Source organism: Ursus maritimus, unplaced genomic scaffold (genome assembly GCF_017311325.1).
Source record: "Ursus maritimus isolate PB19 unplaced genomic scaffold, ASM1731132v1 scaffold_19, whole genome shotgun sequence".
Classification (NCBI taxonomy): domain Eukaryota; kingdom Metazoa; phylum Chordata; class Mammalia; order Carnivora; family Ursidae; genus Ursus; species Ursus maritimus.
The window spans coordinates 46303174-46325514 of NW_024424341.1; the positions used below are offsets into that span (position 1 = coordinate 46303174).

At 59.6% G+C, this 22341-nt stretch overlaps 3 protein-coding genes across 6 annotated transcripts in view; 2 read left to right on the forward strand and 1 right to left on the reverse strand.

The window, feature by feature from the left end:
• The window catches only part of TTYH1 (tweety family member 1), a 13963-nt gene extending 7829 nt beyond the window's left edge, over positions 1-6134 (forward strand). Inside the window, exons 5-14 of one of the 2 annotated variants that reach the window (XM_040633860.1) lie at positions 333-428; positions 1703-1775; positions 2110-2185; positions 2659-2714; positions 2843-2935; positions 3094-3186; positions 5179-5321; positions 5448-5493; positions 5585-5665; positions 5787-6134. In XM_040633860.1, the coding sequence (XP_040489794.1) occupies positions 333-428; positions 1703-1775; positions 2110-2185; positions 2659-2714; positions 2843-2935; positions 3094-3186; positions 5179-5321; positions 5448-5493; positions 5585-5623 (715 nt within the window). In that variant the 3' untranslated portion in view covers positions 5624-5665; positions 5787-6134. The remainder of the gene's footprint in view (positions 1-332; positions 429-1702; positions 1776-2109; positions 2186-2658; positions 2715-2842; positions 2936-3093; positions 3187-5178; positions 5322-5447; positions 5494-5584; positions 5666-5786) is intronic. The other variant, XM_040633859.1, reaches the window with a different exon arrangement.
• Positions 6135-9870: 3736 nt separating this feature from the next.
• On the forward strand, positions 9871-21855 carry LENG8 (leukocyte receptor cluster member 8). 2 transcript variants are annotated; one of them, XM_040633853.1, is made up of 16 exons: positions 9871-10007; positions 11367-11459; positions 12181-12355; positions 12719-12820; positions 13799-13909; positions 14770-15022; positions 15254-15395; positions 15637-15825; positions 16221-16499; positions 16593-16733; positions 16846-17131; positions 17703-17804; positions 17880-17948; positions 18038-18167; positions 18250-18457; positions 20584-21855. In XM_040633853.1, the coding sequence occupies exons 2-16, from the start codon at positions 11422-11424 to the stop codon at positions 20744-20746; spliced, it is 2388 nt and encodes a 795-aa protein (XP_040489787.1). In that variant the 5' UTR covers positions 9871-10007; positions 11367-11421; the 3' UTR covers positions 20747-21855. The 2 variants fall into 2 exon arrangements, with proteins under 2 accessions (XP_040489787.1, XP_040489788.1); XM_040633854.1 differs by lacking the exon at positions 16221-16499.
• LENG9 (leukocyte receptor cluster member 9) overlaps positions 21591-22341 on the reverse strand; it is a 5333-nt gene continuing 4582 nt past the window's right edge. The window contains exon 2 of one of the 2 annotated variants that reach the window (XM_040633858.1): positions 21591-22332. In XM_040633858.1, coding sequence (XP_040489792.1) covers positions 21941-22332 — 392 coding nt within the window. In that variant the 3' untranslated portion in view covers positions 21591-21940. The remainder of the gene's footprint in view (positions 22333-22341) is intronic. The other variant, XM_040633857.1, reaches the window with a different exon arrangement.

Below are 22341 nucleotides of genomic sequence, written 5' to 3' on the forward strand. Positions count from 1 at the left end.
CGAGCCATAGGACACTTGGCCCACGCCCCAGGAACCACTTACTTCGCTCTGCAGGGTGCGGTGGCAGGTGGGGCGCGAGGGGGCCAATCGCTCATGCCCAGCGTGGTCCAGCAGGGGTGGGGTTCCAGGCGCCTGGACCCTGGCACCTGAGCTCTGAACGGCTGCAGGGGCCCGCCTCCCGATGCACGCATCTCACAAGAAGCTGGCTGTGGCCCGGGGACCAGGGCATGAACCCATGTGGGGGTGCCGTCCCCCTCTGCCAGGCCCTGGTCTGGGAGCCTGGGGATGGAGCGCTGGATTTGCTGCCCAGTGTCACCCTGCCCCTTCTTCAGGTGGCTGGCCTATGTCCTCCTGCTGCTCCTGGAGCTGCTGGTCTGTCTCTTCACCCTCCTGGGCCTGGCAAAGCAGAGCAAGTGGCTGGTGATCGTGTAAGTCTGGGGGCCCTCGGGGCAGGCTCACGTCCCAGCACAAGGGGACCTCTTTCCATCCCACAGCGCTCTTGTAAGAGGGACCACTGTCCTTGCCAGGTTCATGCTTTCATTCCCTCATCCCACAAACTTCCATGGAGGTCCTGGGCTGGGCCAGCACATACAGAGACCCCAGTCCGAGCACAGGACGGGCCGGCAAATCTGGAAACATAGGCCTTGAGGCAAGGAAAGGGCTCCAGAATCCTAGAAAAAAAAATACAATGGTTGCACTGAGGATGGGGTGATTACTGGAGGGCCTCGCACACACAGCCCCGTGGAGGAGGGCCCCTCAGGCCCCTGACTTGCAGAGGAAGGACTGGAGGCAGAAGGCAGCCACATCTGAGGCTGCGTGGTGGCCGTTATGTGGCTCACGGGAATCTCAAGACCACACCCTTATTTAACGGCTCATTCTGTGTGGCCAGCCCTCTTCTGGAACCCTCACGCTGACCCTGTGAGATGCTTTCCTTCTCCCCACTTAACACAGGGGGAGACAGGGGCTCAGAGAGGTTGGGCCACTTGCCCAGGGCCACACAGCCAGGAAGTGCTGGAGCTGATCTTCGACTCAGGCCAGCCTACCCCATGCAGAGGAGCCTGGGAATCCTCCCTGCCTCTGGGGCCCCTGCTGGTGCTCCCCAGTCTCCACACCCACCCTGGGCGAGAAGTCCTGCTGTCCCTTTCAGGCTCCCCCTGAGGCTTTGAGACCGTGACCACCCTCCAGTGCTGACCCTCGCCCCGAGGCCCCATCCCCAGAGAGAGACCAGGCTGCAGTCCAGCCCTGGCAGGGCCCACGCCTTGGAGGAGGAGTGTGGGCAGAGCAGGGGCTGACCAAGCTGTGCTCACACCTGGGAGACATGCTTGGGAACCACTGGGCCCGCGCGGATTGGAAGCCAGGAAGCAGAGCCCAGAAGTGGGCAGTAACTCTCCCAGAATCCCGAAGCGAGGCGGGGGCAGAGCCGGGCTGGGGTCTGGGCTGCTGGCTTGCCAGCCCAGGGCCCTTCTCGCCGTCCCCCCCTCACTCCTGGGCAGGGACCGGATGTTCAGTTGGGTGTGAACAATCACAGGTCCACAACCTGCACCCCCCCCCCAGTTTCTCTGGCCCTAATTCTGATTCTCCAGGCTCCAGAGGCTGGTAGGGCAGGGGGTGGGGCTGTGATGGGATTTGGAGTGGGGGAAGGAAAGAGGTGAGGCAGGGAAATTAAGAGCCCCAGAATCCCAAACCAATCCCCTCTTTATAGGATGACTGTCATGAGTCTCCTGGTTCTTATCCTGAGCTGGGGCTCCATGGGCCTGGAGGCAGCCACAGCTGTGGTGAGTGCTGGAGGCGAGGCTCCTGGGCCTGGGGCAGGTCCTGAGGGGAAGGACTTGGGGCCGGGACCACAGGTTCTGAGGTCTAAAAGCTAGAGAGTTGGACCCTTGGGTTCTAAGGGAGGATGGGGCTGGGGGGGCCTGGGCTCCTGGGTCCGAGGGGCTGGGGGTCTGGACTCCTGGGTCTGAGGGAGGAGGGTCTGGGGGCCCGGACCCCGGGCTCCCCAGGGATGATCAGGGCAGGGGTGAGGGGTGGTGAGCCAGACACTGAGTTCTGTGGGAGTGTGGAATTGGAGCAGTTTCTGGTCTGAGCCCCTCTTCCGAATGCCTCTCACAGGGCCTCAGCGACTTCTGCTCCAGTCCTGACACCTACATCCTGAACCTGACCCAGGAGGAGACTGGGCTCAGCTCAGGTGACCCCATCAACCCCGTGCAGGCCCTGCATCCCCAGGCCTCTCTGCTGGTCCTGCCTGGGGTCGGGTGGGGTGGGTGCCCAGTCCCAGAAGCGCTCAGCACCTCTCCTGGTGGCCTGGGAAAGAGACAGGGTACAGATGCTGGACTCAGGAGAGAGCGGTCAGGAGACGGGGTTGGGCTTCCCTCCCGGGAGTGGGAGGATTTGGCCACTTGGGGGAAATGTTGCACAATTTAGTCAAGGTTAAGCCGGCAGAAGCAGGGGTTCCCAAGGAGTGTGGAGGTGTTTTTGGCTGTGGTTGGAGCAGAAGGGATGGGGAGGGTGTGGGTGGCCTGTCCCTGAATGCCAGGTGGCTGGGACCACAGGAGGCCCCCGGGCTGGGGTGGAAAGGCAGGGCCGTGCCCCTTCCCACCTTCGGGGGGGGGGGGCTCCGGGGACCCAGGCTCATGGCTCCCCCTTTCCTTCCCACTTCAGACATCCTGAACTATTACTTCCTCTGCAATCAGGCAGTCTCCAACCCCTTTCAACAGGTTAGGGGTGCGGGCAAGGGAACCGGGTGGAGGAGGGCGGTCTGGGGCCTGCACTGCAGGTCCCGTGTCCCAGGGAGGAGGGTGGCTGGGGGTGTCCACTCCCCGGTCCTTCCTCTGTCTTCCCACAGAGGCTGACTCTGTCGCAGCGAGCTCTGGCCAGCATCCACTCCCAGCTGCAGGGCCTCGAGCGGGAAGCTGTCCCCCAGTTCCCTTCTGCCCAGGTCGGCAGCGGGGCGCTCCCCCCACACCCCGACTCCAAGGGGAAGGGGGGGCTGTGGGTGGGGCCCTCGGGCTGTGGGCGGGGCCCACCGAGATGGGCGGAGCCCGGGTTAGCCCGGCCCCAGAGGAGCAACTGGAGTAACACTGCCCTCGCTCGCAGAAGCCCCTGTTGTCTTTGGAGGAGACGCTGAATGTGACAGAGGGAAATTTCCACCAGCTGGTGGCGCTGCTGCACTGTCGCGGCCTGCACAAGGTGCGCCCTGTCCCCCGTCCAATTCTTCCAGGGAGCCTGAGAAATCCTTACGTTCCTCTCTCCTACCTACCACAGAGCTGTTGCTTACCTACCCACCCACCCCCATCTGTCCATCCGTCGTCACCTACCGCTCGCTCCGCCCTCACCCCTCCCTCCCTGTCTCCCTCCCTCCCCGACCCGTGCTGTGATCACATCCCTTCCATGGCTCCCACTGTCCCCAAAACTGCTCAGATTGGCCCTCTAGCAAGGGGGCAGTGATGGGAAAGGCAAAGAATCAATACTCAGAATTGCTGAATACCTGAGCTGCAGAACCCTAGAAGGCAACCCTGCTCTTTTATTCAAGGGCAAACTGAGGCCCACAAATTTCTCTATGGTCCAGGCCAACACTGGGCTGGATCACACTTCCCCAGGTTCACTGTGGACAGAGGGGAGCGAGGGAGGGAGGAGGGTGGGTCAGAGTCTCACCCTTTACTCGTGCACCCTGTGACTCCGGGCCTCAGTTTCCCCTCTCTGGGCTTTAGGGCCCCCACGCATTATCCCTCCAAGGTTGAGGGACATCGGGGATAAAGTGGCAGGAGGGTGCCTCTGGAGCCTGACAGATCTGGCTCCAATTCCAGCTCTGCCCCTTTCAGGCTTTGTGACTCTGGGCAAGTGGCTTGCCCTCTCTGGGCTTCAACTTTCTGCCACTGCAAAAGGCAGCAGTGTGAGGGGGGTGGGAATTCTGCCTTGCAGGGCTAGGAGGATGGAAGGACATCGTATAGGTGCCCAATACAGTAGAAGGAGAACGCCCCATTGCTCTGACGGGCCCCTCGCTGGGCTTCACTGGCACGGTACCAGACACGGCTGTCCCCTGCTCAGGGGCTCAAGCGGAAACCCAGGCTCACCCCTTTTGCCGTCTGTCCTTACCTCCCACAACCACTCCCCAGACAAGTTCTGCCAGCCCTTCCTCTGAAGGCCATCTGGACTCCGAGCATGGCTCCCTCCGCCACTGCTGCTACTCCGGTCACCCTGCTCGCCTCCCACCCAGTGGCCACAAAGCATTTTCCCTGTCCCCCTGCTTGCCCCACCCACCCCCATCTGTCCTCCAGCAACAGCCAGCAACTGGGTGAGCCTCTCACAGACAATCCGATCAAGTTCTTTCTCCACTAAAACCCTCCCGTGACCGCCCTGCACATGGATTAAAGCGCAGCTCCTGGGCCTCACCTGCAGAGGCCCTGGCTGGTCCCAGCCTCAGCCCCTTGCACTCCCACCCCCACCCCGCACGGGCCACAGCGGCCCTCAGACAGCTCCAGGGCCTCCAGCCAGCGGTTCCTTCCTGTCAGGCGCTGGCTCTGCTGTCGGGGCCCAGCCCTGCCTTCTGGTCCCCTCTCAGCTTACGGTCATCTGAAATGACCTTCTGGAGCCCGGTTACTCAAGTATCCCTGGAACTGGGAGCCACACCAGGCACGAGCAGGCCCTTGGCTGGTCTGTGGGATGAATGATGGCTGGACATTCAGGAAACGGCTCAGCTCATTTCCAGGGATGACGGGAGTGGAGGCCAGCATTTACTGAGTGTGCATTTCGTGCAAGGTGTAATCACAAGTCAGAGGTTCTTCTAAGCATTATTCTAAGTGTTGTTCTAGGCCAGAGATTTTGCCCCCGGGGGGGCGTTTGGCAGTGGCTGTCACAGCCAGGGTGGCAGGTAGAGGGCAGAGCCCAGGGATGCGGCTCAACATCCCACGTGCGTGGGACGCCCCACAATGGAGAATGATCCACCTCGTGAAGTCCGAAGCCCTGCGCTGGACCACGGCTGCGCCGGTGTGGTGGCTGAGGGTGGGGTGGAGAGGAGGCCAAGACTTGGGTTTATACCGGCAGGTATAATGAGTGTGCTTGGAGCACCTCCTGTGTGCTTGTACTGAGGCACAGAGACGTTGAGGGACTTGTGCAGCATGGCACAGCCAGGTGTGGGGGGGAGGGGGACTGCCCGCTGACACCGTCCCCCGCCCACCCCAGGATTACGGCGCTGCCCTGCGGGGCCTGTGCGAGGACGCCCTGGAAGGCCTGCTGTTCCTGCTGCTCTTCTCCCTCCTGTCTGCGGGGGCCCTAGCCACAGCCCTCTGCAGCCTGCCCCGCGCCTGGGCCCTCTTCCCGCCCAGGTCAGCAGGGGAGGGAGGGCGTGGGCCGGGGGAAGCAGTGGAGGGTGGACCCCTGGGACGCTGTTGGGGGGCAGGCTCCTGATGGATCCCCCATCCTGCTTCTCTGCCACTCCCACTGCCCCCCAGTGACGACTATGACGACACAGACGATGACGACCCTTTCAACCCTCAGGTAACGGACTCACTGGTCTGAGGGAGGAGGCCGGGGGGCCTGCGCTGCAAAGCCAGATCCCCTCCACGCCCCCTCCCCGATCTCCCTGCAGGAATCCAAGCGCTTCGTGCAGTGGCAGTCATCTATCTGAGCCTCTCCTCCATGCCGGACTGGAGCCTGTGCCCCCACCCCGGTGAGCTTCCGGGGCGATGCCCCTGCTCGCCTCTCCCTCACTCTGGGGGGTCCCCCGTGGGGGGGGGGGGGGGGGGGGCTGCCACCTGCATCTGGCGCCCTGTGTCTGCCTCTCTCTGCAGTTCCTTCCCTGGCTGCCGGAGAAGACCCCACTAACCCAGCCTGACTGGGCTCTCGCCTCTAACAGGACCTCTGGCCACGGACACGCACACGGGACTGCCTCCCTGTCCTGCCCCCTCTCCCACATGCCCTTGCCCCTCTGAGTCAGAGAGGGGGCAGGCCAGGCCCTGGGGCTGGCAGGGAGGGGCAGCCAGCCAGCCCTGCACCCCTCATCCCTGGCCACCAGGCCCATCCTTGAAGGGACACGAGTGCCCCGGCCTCTGCCATGCCCCCGGGGGCTTAGGGCTGTGATCTCAACTTGCGGCACTAACTTGGGAATGGGTTGATTTGAAATAAAAGGGAAAACTTTATTTTACAAGCAGCTGGGTCCTTATTTGTTTCCTCCCTGCTTTGGCCTCTTGGTTGGGGCTGGGGAGACCTCTCCACTGTAGTCTCCTGGCTGCCAGGCATTTCCAAAGACATTGGGTTTTTGTCTGTTTTGTTGTTCTTAAAATAATAGTAACTTTTTTGCCCGATTCTAAAAGCAGGACACATGTCCTGACCCAGGAAGAGATCAGACAACCAGGAATAGATCTGAGTGTGTGTGTGTGTGTGTGTGTGTGTGTGTGTGTGTGACAGAAAACAGATGTCAAGTCAGAGTGAAAGGCTGTGTGTTTTCAAAGCTCCACGGACACAGTTGGTCTCCGTCTGGAAGAAAATGTTCTACATACAAGACAGGTGAAACTCTAGGCATAGACAAGGGGAGGGGCAGACGTATCACAAAGACTAAGCAGGAGACTCTCGTATGTGGGGTACCTTGGCCAGAAAGGGAGGATTTCCAGCAAGACACCCCAAAGCTGGCAAGGGGAAGGTAATCTCTTTGACAAATTGTGGAACTAAAAAAATGACGTAAAGCTAGGAGGCAAACTGGTAGTCTAGGGAAAAATTGTTTTCACACATATGGCAGAGAAATGTGTTATTACTACATAAACAATCCACCAAGCTTCCATAAACTAGGAAAAGGACAACTTAACTTGACAATGAGCAATTATGACGCACATTCGATGAAGCGCAAACCCCAATAGCAGAGAACAGACAGCAAGGTGTTCAGGTGCTGACAGGCAGGAAGTGCAACCTGAAAGGAGGAGGAGCGCTTTTCTTGCACAAGGAGCACAGCGCGAGAACCGCTGCCGGCAGAGCTGGCCTGTGCAGGAGCAGGTGCCCCGTCTGACGCCCCAATGCGCGGCTCCCGACGCCATGACCACAGTGTGCTTGCGTGCGACCCTCTGGCCAGGCTGTTCTATGCTGGGGATTCACCGCACGGAAACGAAGCAGAGGCATCGACATCTCAGGACGTTTAGCAAGGGCTGTGGACAGGCTAAACGAGGTGAATGCCACAGAGAGGCCGGGTCCCATAAATCACCGCACGGCAGGGATCTCCGGAACAGGACAGCTCTTGGGTTCGGGATTTTAGGGACAGCCTAAGAAAGGAGAGGTGAGCTGGGCGTGACAGACAGTGGCAGCACAGTGGCCAAATGCAGGGGAGGCCATGATTAAGGGCCCTGGCTGCCAGTCACCACCAGATGGCCGTGGGCAGTCACATGACCTGTAGGAGCTCAAGGGCCTCACCCACTGGTGGGGGTGGGGGGACACAACGACAGATATAAGACAGCTTCCCCAGGCCCTTCTCTAGATCCCCAAGTTCATGGCTCTCCTAGACCACAAGTCTCCCTTAACTCGCTGGGCAGCAGAAACAGACTACTCCCCCCAACTCCGACCCCCGCCTGGTGTGAATGCTCATCTCCCCCCTCTGAAACACTGATGGGGTCACTCCCAAGCGCTGTCAGGGTAACATACCGTGTGGGACACAAGCCATGCTGCCCCTCGAAATGGAAGCAGCCTGAAGCTCAAAACTGTACACGAGGGGTTCAGGTCAGGGTTTGGTGGCCCGGAGCGCCAGCTGTCGGGCCCAAGCGGGGGGCCTGCCACGGGGAGCTGCTCTTGTGCTTCCTAAACATCTCCGTCTTGTGCACGGCAAGGAATGATTGAGGAAGCTCTCCGTGGGGAGTGGCCTGAAGCTGGGAGGGAGAAATCCACCACAGTTTCCAGTGAGGGGCTCTGGGGGCCAGGCCTGGACTCAGTTTCTCCTCTTGACTGCTGCTAGCTGAGCTGCCGGACCCTGGGCTGCCCGCAGCTGCTCTGGTTGCTCTGATCTCGAACACTGCCCTCCATAGTCAGACGCGTTATCCATTGCGCCACTGGCCCACACACCAAACACTGCCCTCCAGTGACCGGAGTCCTGTCCACAAGCTGAAGCTGATGTATGCGGATATTCTAAAAGCACCCTGAGATTCAGGCCAGCTGATTTCCCGCCAACAGGCCCGGTCGTGATCTTTACCCTGGAGGCTTTAACCAAGAAAGAAGGACATTTCGCATGACCTTCACAAAAGGGAAATCTACTTTTATTTAAAAATCATACATATGAGGACTTTCACTTCCAGCCAAGATGGAGGAACAGGGACTAGATTTGCTCTCCTTCCTCAAACAACCAAAAGGCCAGACAAAATATGTAAAACAACAGCGCTCAAGACTCAGCCCCAAGCAAAGAAGGAGAGTGATCCTTGAGACGGAGGACATCAAGGTGAGCCCTGACATCGCCACAGCCCGCAGTCATCACAGTCCGACTGCAGGGCCGCCAAGGGCAACTGAGGCAGAACACCTCCCAAAGACCCCACCTAAAACTGCTCTAAAAAATAGACTATTTAAAAAAAAAACCTCAAACCAGAAGGCAGAAAAAGGGGAAAGGGAAAACAAAGACGGGACAGACAGAAACCCAACAGCAAGACTATAGATTTACACATAATCATACCAAAAATCATGTTAAAAATGCAGTTATAAACATCTCTTTTAAAAGGCAGAGATTGTTGGCTTGGATTAAAAGATCCCACTACACAGTATGTATCAGAAACCCACCTCAAATATAATGGTAGAAAGTAAAGGTATGCTAAATGCAGTGGGGTCCCCTAGATTGGACTCCAGCACATAAAGGACACATTAGTTGAAAAAGAGAAATTCAAATAAAGCTGCAGTTATCAGGAATGTGCCAGCGTTGGTTTCTTGGTTTTACCAAATATACTACAGGAATGCGAGATAATAGCATTAGGGAAAGCCGGCTGTAGGGTACCCAGGACTCTGAATTACCTTTGCAACTTTCTGTAAACCCCAAATTGTCCTACAACAAATAGTTTTTGTGTTTTTTTTTTTTAAGTGAAAGGACAGAAAAGACCAACTGTGCTAACTAACAAAATGATACCCTGTCATCAATACAAAAGTTTCTAACAGTAAAAAGTGGTGCCTGAGCTGGACCGGGTCCTGTCATCGGCCAGAAGCCTGGATGGAAACACGTGGCACACTGCTACCCTCCAGGTCCACATTCCCCAGCCTGGCCCCAGCGCGCTTCCAGGGGCTGCCACATGCCCACCTGTACAACCTACCCGCTCAGCCCCAGACCCCCACATGCCCACCTGTACAACCTCTCCGCTCAGCCCCGGGCCCCCACATGCCCCCCTGCCCAGACCTATCCGCTCAGCCCCGGACCCCCACCTGCCCAACTGTACACACCTATCCGCTCAGCCCAGGACCCCGCACACATCTACTCAGCCGCAGCCACCTGCTCCCCCCATGGTCCCCAGGCTCTGCCCGGCGCCCGCCTCTGTGTTTGCACGCACCGCGTCCTCAGCCAGGGGCGCCTCTGCAATTTTCTGTACTAGGGAAGCTCCCCTTCCCGGCTGGACGCTGCTCTCACTCCCTTTCTCCGACTTCGCCATTCCCTGCCCTGGGCTTCCACATCGCTGTACGGAGGTAGTGCTACAACTTGTATCTCGAAACAACAATGGCTACCACTCACTGAGCCAAAATAGGGTTGCGTGCGCGGTCACAGTGCCGGCCGACTCAGCCGCGCCTGTCCCCTCGGGGCCACCGTCCTCTCCCCTGTCTTCCGGCTTGCCTTAAACGCCCACGCGTCCTTGCGAAAGCGGAGGGCGGGCTCAAGTCAAGCCCGCGGCGCCCATTGGCGGTGCAGGGCCGAGGGAGGTGGGGCGAGGCCTCCGCGTGACGTCAGGACGCCGCGGTCAGAACGTCGAAGCCCAAGGAAGACAAGAACCAGCCGGGTCGCGAGCAGTTCCGCGGCCGTGTCGCTGTCGTCTTGGGCCGCTGCTGACGAGTCCAGGGGGCGAACGGATGAGGTGGGTATGGGGAGCGCCGGGCGGGCGGGCGGGGACGGTGTCTCCTTCCGGCCCTACGCCCAGCGGGTTCCGAGGCCTGGTGGACCGTCGCACCAACGGACGCCGCGCGCGAGCGACGACAGGGTGTGGCGGGCACGGGCAGCCACTGCGCCTGCGCGCCCTCGCGCCTGCGCCGTCGGCCGGGCTCCCCGCCCCCGCCCTCGGAATTCCTGGGCCCCGAGCGACCCCTTTCTCAACCCCCATTGACCTGGCGATTCCACCGGGAGGATGGCGTTGCCCCGGCGACGCGCGGCCCCGGCGCCACAGCCCCCGCAGCCCCCCGGAGCCGTGGTGCGAACGCGCGGCGCGGCCGGGTGGTGATTCTGGAGCGTGTCGCCGGCGTCCCGACGGGCTCTGCCTCCACCTGGCGCCTTTGCCTTCTCGGGGCCCGCGGGACGGCCAGGTGTCCCTCGCGTCCGGTGCCCGTGAGACCTGCCCGCCGTCCCCACGCGCTGTCCCTACTCGTCTCCTCCTGCTCCCTCCTTCCCGAGCTTGCTTGTCCAGGGCGTTTTCCAGGCTCCGTTCCCGTTTCCTCACTTGTTGTAGGGCCGTCGTGGTCTCCGGCGGGGACTCGCCTCGGAGCCCACCCAGGTTTAGGCCCCCAGGACACCCCTCGCTTTCTCGCGTGCCCCACTCTCTGTGCCCCACTCGGAGTTTCTGGAAGGTGGTTTGGACGTTGTTAAGCATCTCCAGCTCTCCTCCTCCCAATCCCTCAGCCCATGGGGGTTGTTTCTAATAGCAGTCTCTTGAGAGCTTTCTGAGAACTCGTTTCTTCACTTCAGGGCTCCCCGTGGGCACTCGGGGCTTCTCCCCATTTCCCGGAGTAACTTCCGGAAGCCCCTTTCCTCTCAGATTTGTTTTCCTCTGGAGTTGTCTCTAGATTCCCTGTTTACAGACTTTGCTCCTTAGAGCACCCTTCTTTCTGCTTCCTTCCAGGAGCTGTCTTTCCCTGTGGAATGTTTTCTAGCCCTTCCCTGAGGTCCCCCCACCCCATCCCGCCCTCTGCACCTTTCTTCTGTGCCAGGGCTTCCCTTTTCTCTTAGGGGTTTCAGGTCCTTCCGTTTCCCTTTGGGAAATTCCTTCAGCCTTCCCTGTTTTCAAATCCTTCATGTTCCACCCAGAGCACTGCAGGGAGGTGAAGATCTTCCCCTCACACAGAAGCCCTTTTATTCCACACCCAGAATTCTCTTCAGTGAGTCCCTATTTCACAAACTCTCCTTTTCTGCCTGGCTTCTCGTGAGCCCATCTCCTCCTCTTCCCCGCTTTGTGACTTTTTCTTGCTCCTTCTCGAGTCTCTTTAACACCTTCTTTTTCTCATAGACGGTGAGAAAGCAGTCTGGCTCCTGAGGTCCACCCCTTATGCCCCAAGGTCCAGATGGCGGCCAACGTGGGTGATCAACGTAGCACAGATTGGTTAGTGTGGCTGGAGGGACAGAGGCCGGAGGGGAGGGCAAGAGGAAGCAGGACCCAGTGTTGTCCTCTTCTGGGATGGGAGGTCCCATGGCGTGGGGGAAGTGCTGGGGCAGTTCTTGCCGGTGGAGTGTGGATGAGCTCCCCTTCTGGCCACAGGATAAAGGGAAGCATTTGGTTGTAATGGGGACAGTCAGGTCTTCACTTCTCTGAGCATTGTGTATTCACAGTACAGTGCTTATTTCTCAAAATCAGGATGATTCATTTTGTGAACTATGATTAAGGGGCAGTCTCCAACACTTAATACTCTTGTTTATCTGTTTGTTAATACGTTGTTTTTTCCAAAACAGTGTGATGATAGCCTGCTGGCTGGGACGTGTCAGAACTGACTCATAAATCATTTAGACCTACTAGGCACTAGGTGCTACGTTAAATTCTTTGGATCCTGGTATTCTTTTCGTTTGGTATTTAACAACTGCTGTGTATCAGGCACCTGGAAAAGTGCCTTAGGTCTGTATGTCTAGTCGGATTTTCCCTCACAGGAAGGCGTGAGACAGAAAGCGGTCGTCAGCATTACAGATCAAAATATATTCTAGATTTAGACGTTTAGACTCTAGTAAGTAGTGTGAGGGAGTTTAGGATTCAGTCCCTGGTATGTGTCTGTCTGCATTTTACCCGTTGTATACAGGGAGAGAAAGACTGACTCGATGTCCCTTTTTTGCAGGTCTTCTCAGTACAGTATGGTGGCCGGGGCAGGCAGAGAGAACGGCATGGAGGCTCCTATGCATGAGAACCCGGAGTGGGAGAAGGCCCGCCAGGCTCTGGCCAGCATCAGCAAAGCAGGAGCCGCTGGCAGCTCCGCCAAGGCCAGCAGCAATGGGCCTGTGGCCAGTGCACAAGTGAGAAGGCACCCAGGACCTGAGTGCCCTGAGTGGGGGTTGCCAGGGAGGGAAGCACTTGGTGTTCTCTGGTATCACAAGGACAGAGTGCCCTGAAGATACTCTAGGAGCCTCGGATAGGGGAGCAAGGTCTGTTTCCTTGAAGAGCCCAGGGCACCATGTGGTCCTTGTTCCTGGAAATCCAGCCTGAAGAGGGAGACGTGCCCCGGGTCCCTAAGGTGCCCCGAGTCCATGGGTAGTGGCTGTGGCTCTTTGGAAAGAGGTGGACCCGGTTGTGTTCGCAGGAATTAACCACATTTGGGGGCCGCAGGGTGTGTGGGCTCCTGCTAGCAGTGCTGATGGCACGTGTGCCTCTCTCCACAGTACGTGTCTCAGGCGGAGGCCTCAGCTCTGCAGCAGCAGCAGTACTACCAGTGGTACCAGCAGTACAACTACGCTTATCCTTACAGCTACTATTATCCCATGGTGAGTGCCCTGCCCAGCAGGGGCGGCAGGTGGGCAGCGGGATGGCGGCGTGGTGGCAGTGGGAGCCGGTGGGATGGTTTCCAGGGGCCAGGGGAGGGCTTGAAGACAGCAGTGACAGCTTCTGAAACACTTTCCACTAGCACGTTGCTCCCATGGTCAAGTTGAGAGCCCTTCCCAGATCCAGGTCCTGCCTTCTCTGCCTCTGGCCACTCCTCTCCCCATGCTGGGTCTGTCGCCTGCAACGTCCACCTGTGCCCTGCTTTAGCGCTCTCCACCTGTTGCCCTGTCTCTCCGTGTCCTCCCCGTGCGGAGGGCTTCCCAGGTCATGCCTCCGGGAGCCCTCGTCTCTTAACTGGATTAGTTAGAGCAGTGTTTTGCCCCATCCTGCCCCACCCTGGCTTGCTTTCACAGTGTTTGCTGCTGGACACGCTGTGTTCTGTGTCTGCAACCGGGCATGTGTTTTGAGTGTAGATTTCATTAGAGCGTGGATTTTCGTATTTTATTTTTGGTTCTGTTGTGGTGGTTAGGAAAGTTGGTGCTCAGTAAATATTAAATAGAGGATGGAATCGTTAGAGGTTTCTGTTTCATTTTAGTTGTTTTTTTTTTTTTTTTTTTTTTTAAGATTTTATTTATTTATTTGACAGAGATAGAGACAGCCAGCGAGAGTGGGAACACAAGCAGGGGGAGTGGGAGAGGAAGAAGCAGGCTCATAGCAGGGGAGCCTGATGCGGGGCTCGATCCCATAATGCTGGGATCACGCCCTGAGCCGAAGGCAGACGCTTAACCGCTGTGCCACCCAGGCGCCCCTATTTTAGTCGTTTTTAACGTAAGAGGATTTGTTGCATCTGTGCAGTGGAGAGAAATAGGAAGGGGCCAGGGCGAAGCGGAGCATCACAGATTACATACGGCTCCTGAGCAGGCAGGAGAAGAGGGAGGGAATTGGGCCTCCACTGACTCTCGTTCCTGTGCCTTGGGCAGAGCATGTACCAGAGCTACGGTTCTCCCTCCCAGTATGGCATGGCCAGCTCGTACGGCTCTGCCACACCCCAGCAGCCATCGGCACCCCAGCACCAGGGGACTCTGAACCAGGTAACGCCTCCACCTAGCTTAGTGGCGTGTTCAAGAAGGGGAATGTAGTTTTTGTGAGCGAGTGAGCAGTGGGGACGCCTGCATTTTTTAAGCTGCCCACTCCCCGCCTTCTCTCCTGCCAAGCAACTCCTGATCTAATAATGAGGAGGGCAAAGCATAGTTTTTGAAACCAGGATGGGTTTAGGACTTGGGCAAGGCGTGGGGGCTCGGTGTTAGGGTGACGGTGGGAGCAGTGTGCAGCGTGGCAGCCTGTCTTCTGAGTTTTCCTGCAGCACGTGCACACATAAGTGCACAGTCACACACACAGTCTGGCCTTGCACTTAGCGTGCAGTGCGGAGGAGTGTGGAGCTGGTGCAGGGGAGGTGGATAGACCTGGGCTGGGATCCCAGCTCCCCCTCTAGTGGTATCATTACAAGTCATGTAATTTCTTTGCATCTCAGCCAGTCCTGTCAGTTGGGAAGGATAATCACTTCACAGGGGCGCTGAGAATGTGTATAATCACGTGTGGGTCTTGATCGGTACGCGGGCTGTGCTCAGGCAGCAACCCCCAGATGGGTGCGCTGTCGGGGCGGTGCTCGCTAGGAGGTGGTTGGCAGGGTTTAAATGCCCACTGCTGCCCGTCAGTGGCTGGGGGCCATGGGAGAGCAGCTCAGAGTCTGAGCCGGAGTCCTCTCAGCTGTGAAGAGTGTGGGCACTGACGCTCCATTCCTCAGGGAGTCGCTCTGAGCGCCCTGGGCAATGAGATGGGGGAGGGTCACAGCACAGGCTTGGGAGCTAAGGGATGCCGTGAGTGTGAGGACAGTGTGAGAGCCAGCACAGGGAGCTCTGCTCCTGCCCTCAGCACCCGCTTCCTCCACCAGCCCCCAGTCCCTGGCATGGAAGAAAGCATGTCCTACCAGGCCCCCCCTCAGCAGCTGCCGGCAGCCCAGCCCCCTCAGCCCTCCAACCCCCCGCATGGGGCTCATACTCTGAACAGCGGCCCCCAGCCTGGAACAGCCCCAGCCACACAGCACAGCCAGGCAGGGCCTGCCTCGGGCCAGGCCTACGGGCCACACACCTACTCTGAGCCTGCCAAGCCCAAGAAGGGCCAGCAGCTGTGGAACCGGATGAAGCGTAAGTTGGCGGTAGACGTAAGTTGGCGGTAGACTTCGGAAGGAGAGAGGCCTTGGGGGCTGGGCCTTACAGAGCCAAGCCTTGGGCGCTTCTGGGCGGGGTCATCCCCAGGCTTCGGGTGCACCTGCCCTGGAGCCCCTCTCTGGAGTTTGGCGTCTCCCATTCCTGGGTATGGGGCAGCCTGAGGTGGGCCGGGGTAAGGTCTAACCCCAGCTTTTGTGGGTCTCACAGCAGCCCCTGGGACTGGCGGTCTCAAGTTCAACATTCAGAAACGGCCCTTTGCTGTCACCAGCCAGAGCTTTAGCTCCACGTCAGAGGCCCAGCACAGCAGTTTCGGCCCCCAGCCCAACCCTGAGAAAGCCCAGAACCACAGGTGATGGCCATCCCCTTGCTCTTGTCCCAGTCTCCTTGCCTCTGCAGTCCGTCTGCACCCTGAGCCTCAGCCTGCTCTTCTAGAATGGGGAGGGGTCCCTCCCTCAGGGTTGCTGTGAGCATGGAACGAGAGGGGATTTAAAAGAAGACGCTTGAATTGTGTCTGGTGTGTGTCCGCTCCGTGAGCAGTAGCGTTGACTGTCTTTGCTGCCCGGCTGAGTCCCACATCTGCCCTTCCCCAGGGGGAGCCTGTCCGGGAAGCCCGACGATTGGCCCCAGGACATGAAGGAGTATGTGGAGCGCTGCTTCACTGCCTGCGAGTCGGAGGAGGACAAGGACCGGACGGAGAAGCTGCTCAAGGAGCTGCTGCAGGCCCGGCTGCAGGACGGTTCGGCCTACACCATTGACTGGAGCCGGGAGCCCCTGCCAGGGTTAGTCCAGGCCAGGGATGGGGCGGAGGGCGATTCTGGGTGCTGAAGTGGAGACCTGCAGATTTATGTACCTGAAGCCCCGAGAATGAGCAGGAAAGTTGGATCCCAGGGGTGGAAGGCCAGGAAGGTAGAGCTGAGGTCCAGGTGCTGCCTGGGGGTGCAGTCCTGGGCGGGGTGGGGGCCCTGAAGGCTGGCGAGTGCGTGGTACTCAGCCGCGAGGAGCACTCTCTAGACAGAGAAAATCTTGGGTCTGCCTCCCATTTTTGCAGTGCATTAGCTGAGTCGCCTGGGTAAGTTCCTTTCGTGCCTGAGGCGTGTGTTCCTGGGGCGGCCGGCAGATGTTGGGGATGGTGGGGGCGCTGGGTTGGTGATGCCCTGCCCTGCTATATCCTCAGGCTGACTCGGGAGCCTGTGGCTGAGAGCCCCAAGAAGAAGCGGTGGGAGGCCCCTAGCAGCCTTCATCCTCCCAGGGGGGCAGGCTCAGCGACAAGGGGCGGGGGTGCCCAGTCCCAGCGAGGGACACCAGGGGCTGGGGGTGCTGGCCGAGCCCGGGGCAGCAGCTTCGCCAAGTTTGGCAACCGCAATGTCTTCATGAAGGACAACAGCTCTTCCTCCAGCACGGACTCCCGCTCCCGTTCCTCCTCCCGGTCCCCCACCCGCCACTTCCGCCGCAGGTGCGAGGACTGGGGGGGTGGGGGTGGGGCGTGGAGGGTGGGCTTGGGGGGAGGAGCCACTTCAGGCCTTACTTTCCTGCTTTTTCTGTGTAGTGACTCCCACTCGGATTCAGACAGTTCTTACTCAGGGAATGAGTGTCACCCTGTGGGTCGCAGGAACCCACCCCCTAAGGGCCGAGGAGGTCGGGGAGCCCACATGGATCGGGGCCGAGGCAGGGCGCAGCGTGGGAAGAGGTGAGACTCCGGGCAGGTGGCCAGGGGGGTGGGACTAAGGTCGGGGTTCTTGAGGCGTAGCAGGAGGGCAGCCTGTGATGTCTGCCTTGTTCACCCCGACCTCCCTTTCCAGGCATGATCTTGCTCCCACCAAGCGCAGCCGCAAAAAGATGGCCGCGCTGGAGTGCGAGGACCCTGAGCGTGAGCTGAAGAAGCAGAAGCGGGCGGCCCGCTTCCAGCACGGACATTCCCGCCGCCTGCGCCTCGAGCCCCTGGTGCTGCAGATGGGCAGCCTGGAGAGCAGTGGTGCTGACCCAGACTGGCAGGAACTTCAGATCGTGGGCACCTGCCCTGACATCACCAAGCACTACCTGCGTCTCACCTGCGCCCCCGACCCATCTACTGTGCGCCCTGTGGCAGTAAGTGGCTGGGAAGGGCAGGTCCTTCCTGCGGGCCGGGTGCTAGCGCTAGGCCGTGGTCCCCGCGCAGGAAGGACGGCAGAGGCAGCACCCAAGGCTGTGGTGTGGTGGCTGGGCCTGCAGCTGCGCCGGGACTTTGGGGCCTGGGAGCTCTCAGAGAGGTGACTTGAAGACGGAACTTGTGTTTTGGAGAGGAGGTGTGGGTCACGTGGCCTCGTCGGCAGACTTGCTGGGCTCTGAGCCTCTGGCTCCTAAGGAAGTGGCCCCTTCCCAGGCCAGCTTTCCTGAGACGGGGGCAGTCAGGCCCTTGTGTCCTCGGCTGAGGACACGCAGCAGCGGCGTGTTTCATGTTCCATCCCTGGGGCACGCTGACGTGGGCAGCTGAGGTCAGGAGCAGTAACTCGCCAAACACGTTGGGTTCTTTTTAAAGTTGGTAGTGAGTTGTTAAACGAGTCTGATGTCGCAACCTTCATTCTAGAGCACTGAGTTGGTGGAAGCCTAGTGGGTTTTAGTTATGGCTTTGCTCGCGCTGCTGAAATCTCACTGAGCCCTAATTCGGTTCCCTTCTCAGGTTTTGAAAAAGTCTCTGTGCATGGTCAAGTCCCACTGGAAAGAGAAGCAAGACTATGCCTTTGCCTGCGAGCAGATGAAGTCAATACGGCAGGACCTGACGGTGAGGGGGGTGCTGGGACGGCCTGCGTGGGCAGTCCTGCCCTGCGGTGGCCTCACTGCTCTCTTGCCGTTCCAGGTGCAAGGTGTGCGAACAGAGTTCACGGTGGAGGTGTACGAGACGCACGCCCGCATCGCCTTGGAGAAGGTGAGGGGGGTGCTGAGCCCTTTCGGGTTCTTCCTGGGCTCCCTGTCCTGGCCTCATGGTCTTTCTCTCCCTTTGTGCCCGGGCTCCAGGGCGACCACGAGGAGTTCAACCAGTGCCAGACGCAGCTCAAGTCGCTGTACGCCGAGAACCTGCCAGGCAACGTGGGCGAGTTCACTGCCTACCGCATCCTCTACTATATCTTCACCAAGAACTCAGGAGGTGAGAAGCGCTGCCTGCAGGACGGGGAGGCCCCAGGCCCCCAGGGTTGGGCGCTGCTGATGCTCTTTTGCTCGGGCCGCAGACATCACCACGGAGCTGGCGTACCTGACTCGGGAACTGAAGGCAGACCCTTGTGTGGCTCACGCCTTGGCACTAAGGGCAGCCTGGGCTCTGGGCAACTACCACCGCTTCTTCCGGCTCTACTGTCACGCACCCTGCATGTCTGGGTACCTGGTGGACAAGTTTGCGGACCGGGAGCGCAGAGCTGCCCTCAAGGCGATGATCAAAACGTATGTGAAGCTGGGTTCTCCCCCGCGCCTCTGCTCTGCTGGCCCTGCCTCCACCACCCCCCCTGCCCCCGCACACTCCTGGGCTGTCAGGCCTCCAGCTCCTATGTCCTGGCTGGTCCTGGCTCCCCATCTCTTCTTTCTACCTGTATCCTGCTCCCCAGCCCCTCCCTTCCCACAGTTGGCCCTCTGTCTCCCAGGCCCGCCTCTGCATCTCGTTTCTTCCCCATTGTGTCTCGCTGCTCCAGGGTTCCCTCTCTACCCCTGAGTCTGTCTCTCTCCTGCTCACGTCACCCTGGACCCTGGTTTGTTTTCTTGCTCTGGGCTCTTGGTTTCCTCACTCCGAGGTCTCTGTTCACCTTTCAAGACTCTCCTGACACTGAGCTCCCACTCAGTAGAGACAAACTAGAAAAGATGGCCGTGCTCTTGGTAGCTTCTGATCTAATGGGACCAAGACCCCATTCCGACTTGAGCTCCTTCAAGAGGGCAGGAAATATGTAGGGAGCCAGGTGTGATGCGGGGGTTAGCCAGATCAGGGACTGTAGGTAAAAAGAGCAAGCTCTCTCTACATTAGCTGTCGCCTGTGCCGTGCGCGCGCTGTGTGTGTGGCTGTGTGTGTGCGTGCGTGCGTGGTAGGGAACCTGCGGTTCTCTGTCAGGGTCGTGAGATGCTCCTGGGTGACACGGTGATGTCAGGTGACCTCTCGTTGGCACATGGAGGCGCTGCTGCTGGTGTCTAGCGGGTGGAGGCCAGGGGTGCTGCTCGGCCTCCTGCAGTGCCTGGTTCGCCCCGCAGCAGAATCACCTGGCCCCAGCGTCAGTCTTGCCGCGGTAGAGAACCCTCAGCCAGAGGTAGCAGGCCCAGGGGGCCACATCACTTAGCTTAGGAGCCACATTCCTGTGGCTGTGGAACTGGGGAGGGACCATCACCCTGAAGTTAGGAGACACACACTCCAGGATCCAGTTTGGGTCCAGAAGATTTAAGGCAGAGGTTGAGCCTGGGCAGGGGCCACAGAAGTAGACAAGGACGTGGGACAGAAACGTGAAGGTGGCAGGGTACACAGGACGTGGTCACCTTCAGGAGTGATGGGGAGGTGGTATGTGTACAGGCCCTGCAGGCTGTCCCTGAGTCTGCGCTCTGTAGCAGGACGGCGGCTCCCAGGCTGTTGCAGGGGCCGGTCACTGTCTGGTTACTTATACGTGCTGGGTGTGGGTTGGGGCCACAGCTGTGAAGGTACCTTGTAGGAGGGGCCTTGGCCTATCACTGGCCACATGCTCTCATCCCCCCCCCTTAGCAGATATGTCCCTCCCTCCCAGAGCCCCCAGAACCAGGTCCCTGCAGGGTGGCCATGAGGCCAGCTCAGTTGTGGGGAGAAATAGGCTCTCTTGTGCCCCCATGGATATCCAGAGCTGTGGTGTGGCATGGACTCGAGGCAGGACTGGTTCATGTCCTTCGTGCTGTGTCCTCCCTGTGTGATGCTGGCCAGGCAGCTCTGCTTTTGGGGCTACAGTTCCCTCAGCGTTTGTTTCTAAAGGGTAGGGTGACGCAGTTTCTGGGAGAGAATTCAGTGAGTTAACATCTATTTTCCGGCACACGCCAAGTCTTGTTAGCAACTGCAAGTGATTGTTGCCAGCGTGTAATACGCGTTGGCTGACCCTGTGCCTGGAATTCCCGAGGCACTTTGACCCAGGCAGGGGAAACCGCCAGGGCGGGTCCCCCAGAGTAGCTGTCAGACCTGCCAACCCATGCCCATGCCCATGCCCTCGGGTCACTCCCTCTGCCTGGCCCCCTGCCCTTGGGCCACAGTGGGCCCTCTTCTGAGGGACTGCTCAGGCCCTTGAGCAGTGGAGGAGCCAGCTGGGCCCTTTCCTCCTGTCCCCTCTCCTTGGTCCCCCTGTACAGGTAAGTGAGGGTGAAGGGGGGCACAGCCGGGGCGGGGCCACAAACCCCACCCCGGGCCCCCCCAAGCCCCTGGAGGTGGGGAGGCTGGGTGGGGAGGGGTGAGAGGTCAGCAGGTAACGTGCTGAGGAGACCCTTTGGGTGCCCAAAGGGGGGGCACCCACTCCCTGCTCGTGGGGCCCTCCCCTGCCCACTGCCCGCCTCATCACATTCTCCTCTTGTCTCCGTAGCTTCCGCCCTGCGCTGCCAGTCTCCTACCTGCAGGCCGAGCTGGCCTTCGAGGGCGAGGCCGCCTGCCGGGCCTTCCTAGAGCCCCTGGGCCTGGCATACACGGGCCCGGACAACGCCAGCATCGACTGCCGCCTCAGCCTGGCGCAGCTGTCAGCCTTCTGAGCACCAGCGCGGATGGGGGCGGGGTGGGGGCAGGGCTGTGGCCCCCCAGCGCCGCCTTTGCCGATTTTGTTTTTGAGCCATGGACTTGGGTTGTAAATTAATTCGTGGGGAGTGGGCTCCAGGAAGAGCCACCATCCCTGTTCCCGTTTTCCCACCGGGGAGTCTGTACAGAGATTTTTCTACATTTTTATTTTTTGCCTCAGAGGGATGGGATTGGGGGAGGAGGGGGTGGGACAGCGGGGGACTGGGGGTGTGGTCTGTGGGCTTCTCTGTGTCCCCCTGGCACCTCCACTAATGCTGTCTCAGTGTTTTTTCTCTCTCTCTCTCGAGCTTGTACTCCGGTACCGACCTGGCACCCTGGCCCATCCCATGCCGGGGGGGCCAGAAGAAGACAGGCCGCTCCGCCCGTGCCCGCCCGCGGCGGGGCCACCAGCACAGCAGCCCGCCGCCCGCCACCTGCCCGCCTCACCACAGACTCTTGTTGCCCAGCCCTCCGGGGCCTCAGTGTTCGGGGCTAGGGGAGCTGTGTAGAGACTGTGCCCCGCCCTCAGCCCCCCATGCCAGAAATGCCGACGCCAAGCCACCACCACGTCCACGCCGACACTCCGCACTGAGGACTCCGGAGGCCATCGCGGGACCTCGGCCGGGCCGCCTCGTCTACAGTTGTATTAAGTTGTCTCCGTGTCCCTCCTCCCTCCACCCCAGTGTTTCTTCTGGTTTTTTTTTCCTTCCCTCCCTCCCTCCTCCTGCTCCCCACCCTTCTTTGGTTCAGCACAGGTAAAACGGTTACCCTCCCTCCCTCCCTGCCTTCATGGATCACCAGCTCACGTCATGTTTCCTTCTCTTTTCTTTTTGTGTGTGTTTATTTAAGTTATTTTTCTTCCTCCCCTTTTTCTTTTTGGCCCTCCCCCTCTTCTGCCATGTAACTGGAGGATGTGCGATGAGTTTGCAAACAGCTGGACTGTCAGGCTGCTTTTTTTCCAGATGTTCCTCCTCTGCCTCCCCTCCCTTCCCTCTTCCCTCCCTTCTCCTTCCTTCATTCTTTCCTTGGATCACTGAGCATCATTTGGAAGCTTGAGAGAAACCAAAATTAAAGAGAGAGAGAGAGAGCACTTTGTCCCTTCCTGCTTGGACTGGATCTTCCCAGGTTCTCTGGGGTGGAGGGTGGTCTCCTGCAGAGGTCTGAGGGGACCATCATCCCAGGGGCAGCTCAGCCAGGGGCTGGTAGGTGTCTCCTGCCCTGCCTATGCGGCACAGCCAGACTGCCCCTAGGGGCTGGCTTCCCAGCTCCTGCCTTGGGCTGAACCCAGGCTGGGGGAGGCAGACTTGAGAACCGTGGGGCACCTTGGCTAGGGTGAGGTGGGGGTGTAGCCCACCTAGGGGCTGTACTACTCTGAGTCCCTCGGCTTCCAGCCTCTGTCCCAGCACTCGGGCCATACCTTCCATGGAAGGGGAGGGTGGGGCACAGAGCACATGCTGCCCCAGGAGAAGCAGGCTCCCAAAGCTCAGCTGCGGGGGTGCCTGAAGGCCTGGGGCCAAGAGCGCGCGTCTTAGTGCACCGACTGCAGCGGCTACCTCCCCAGGGCCTGTCAGCC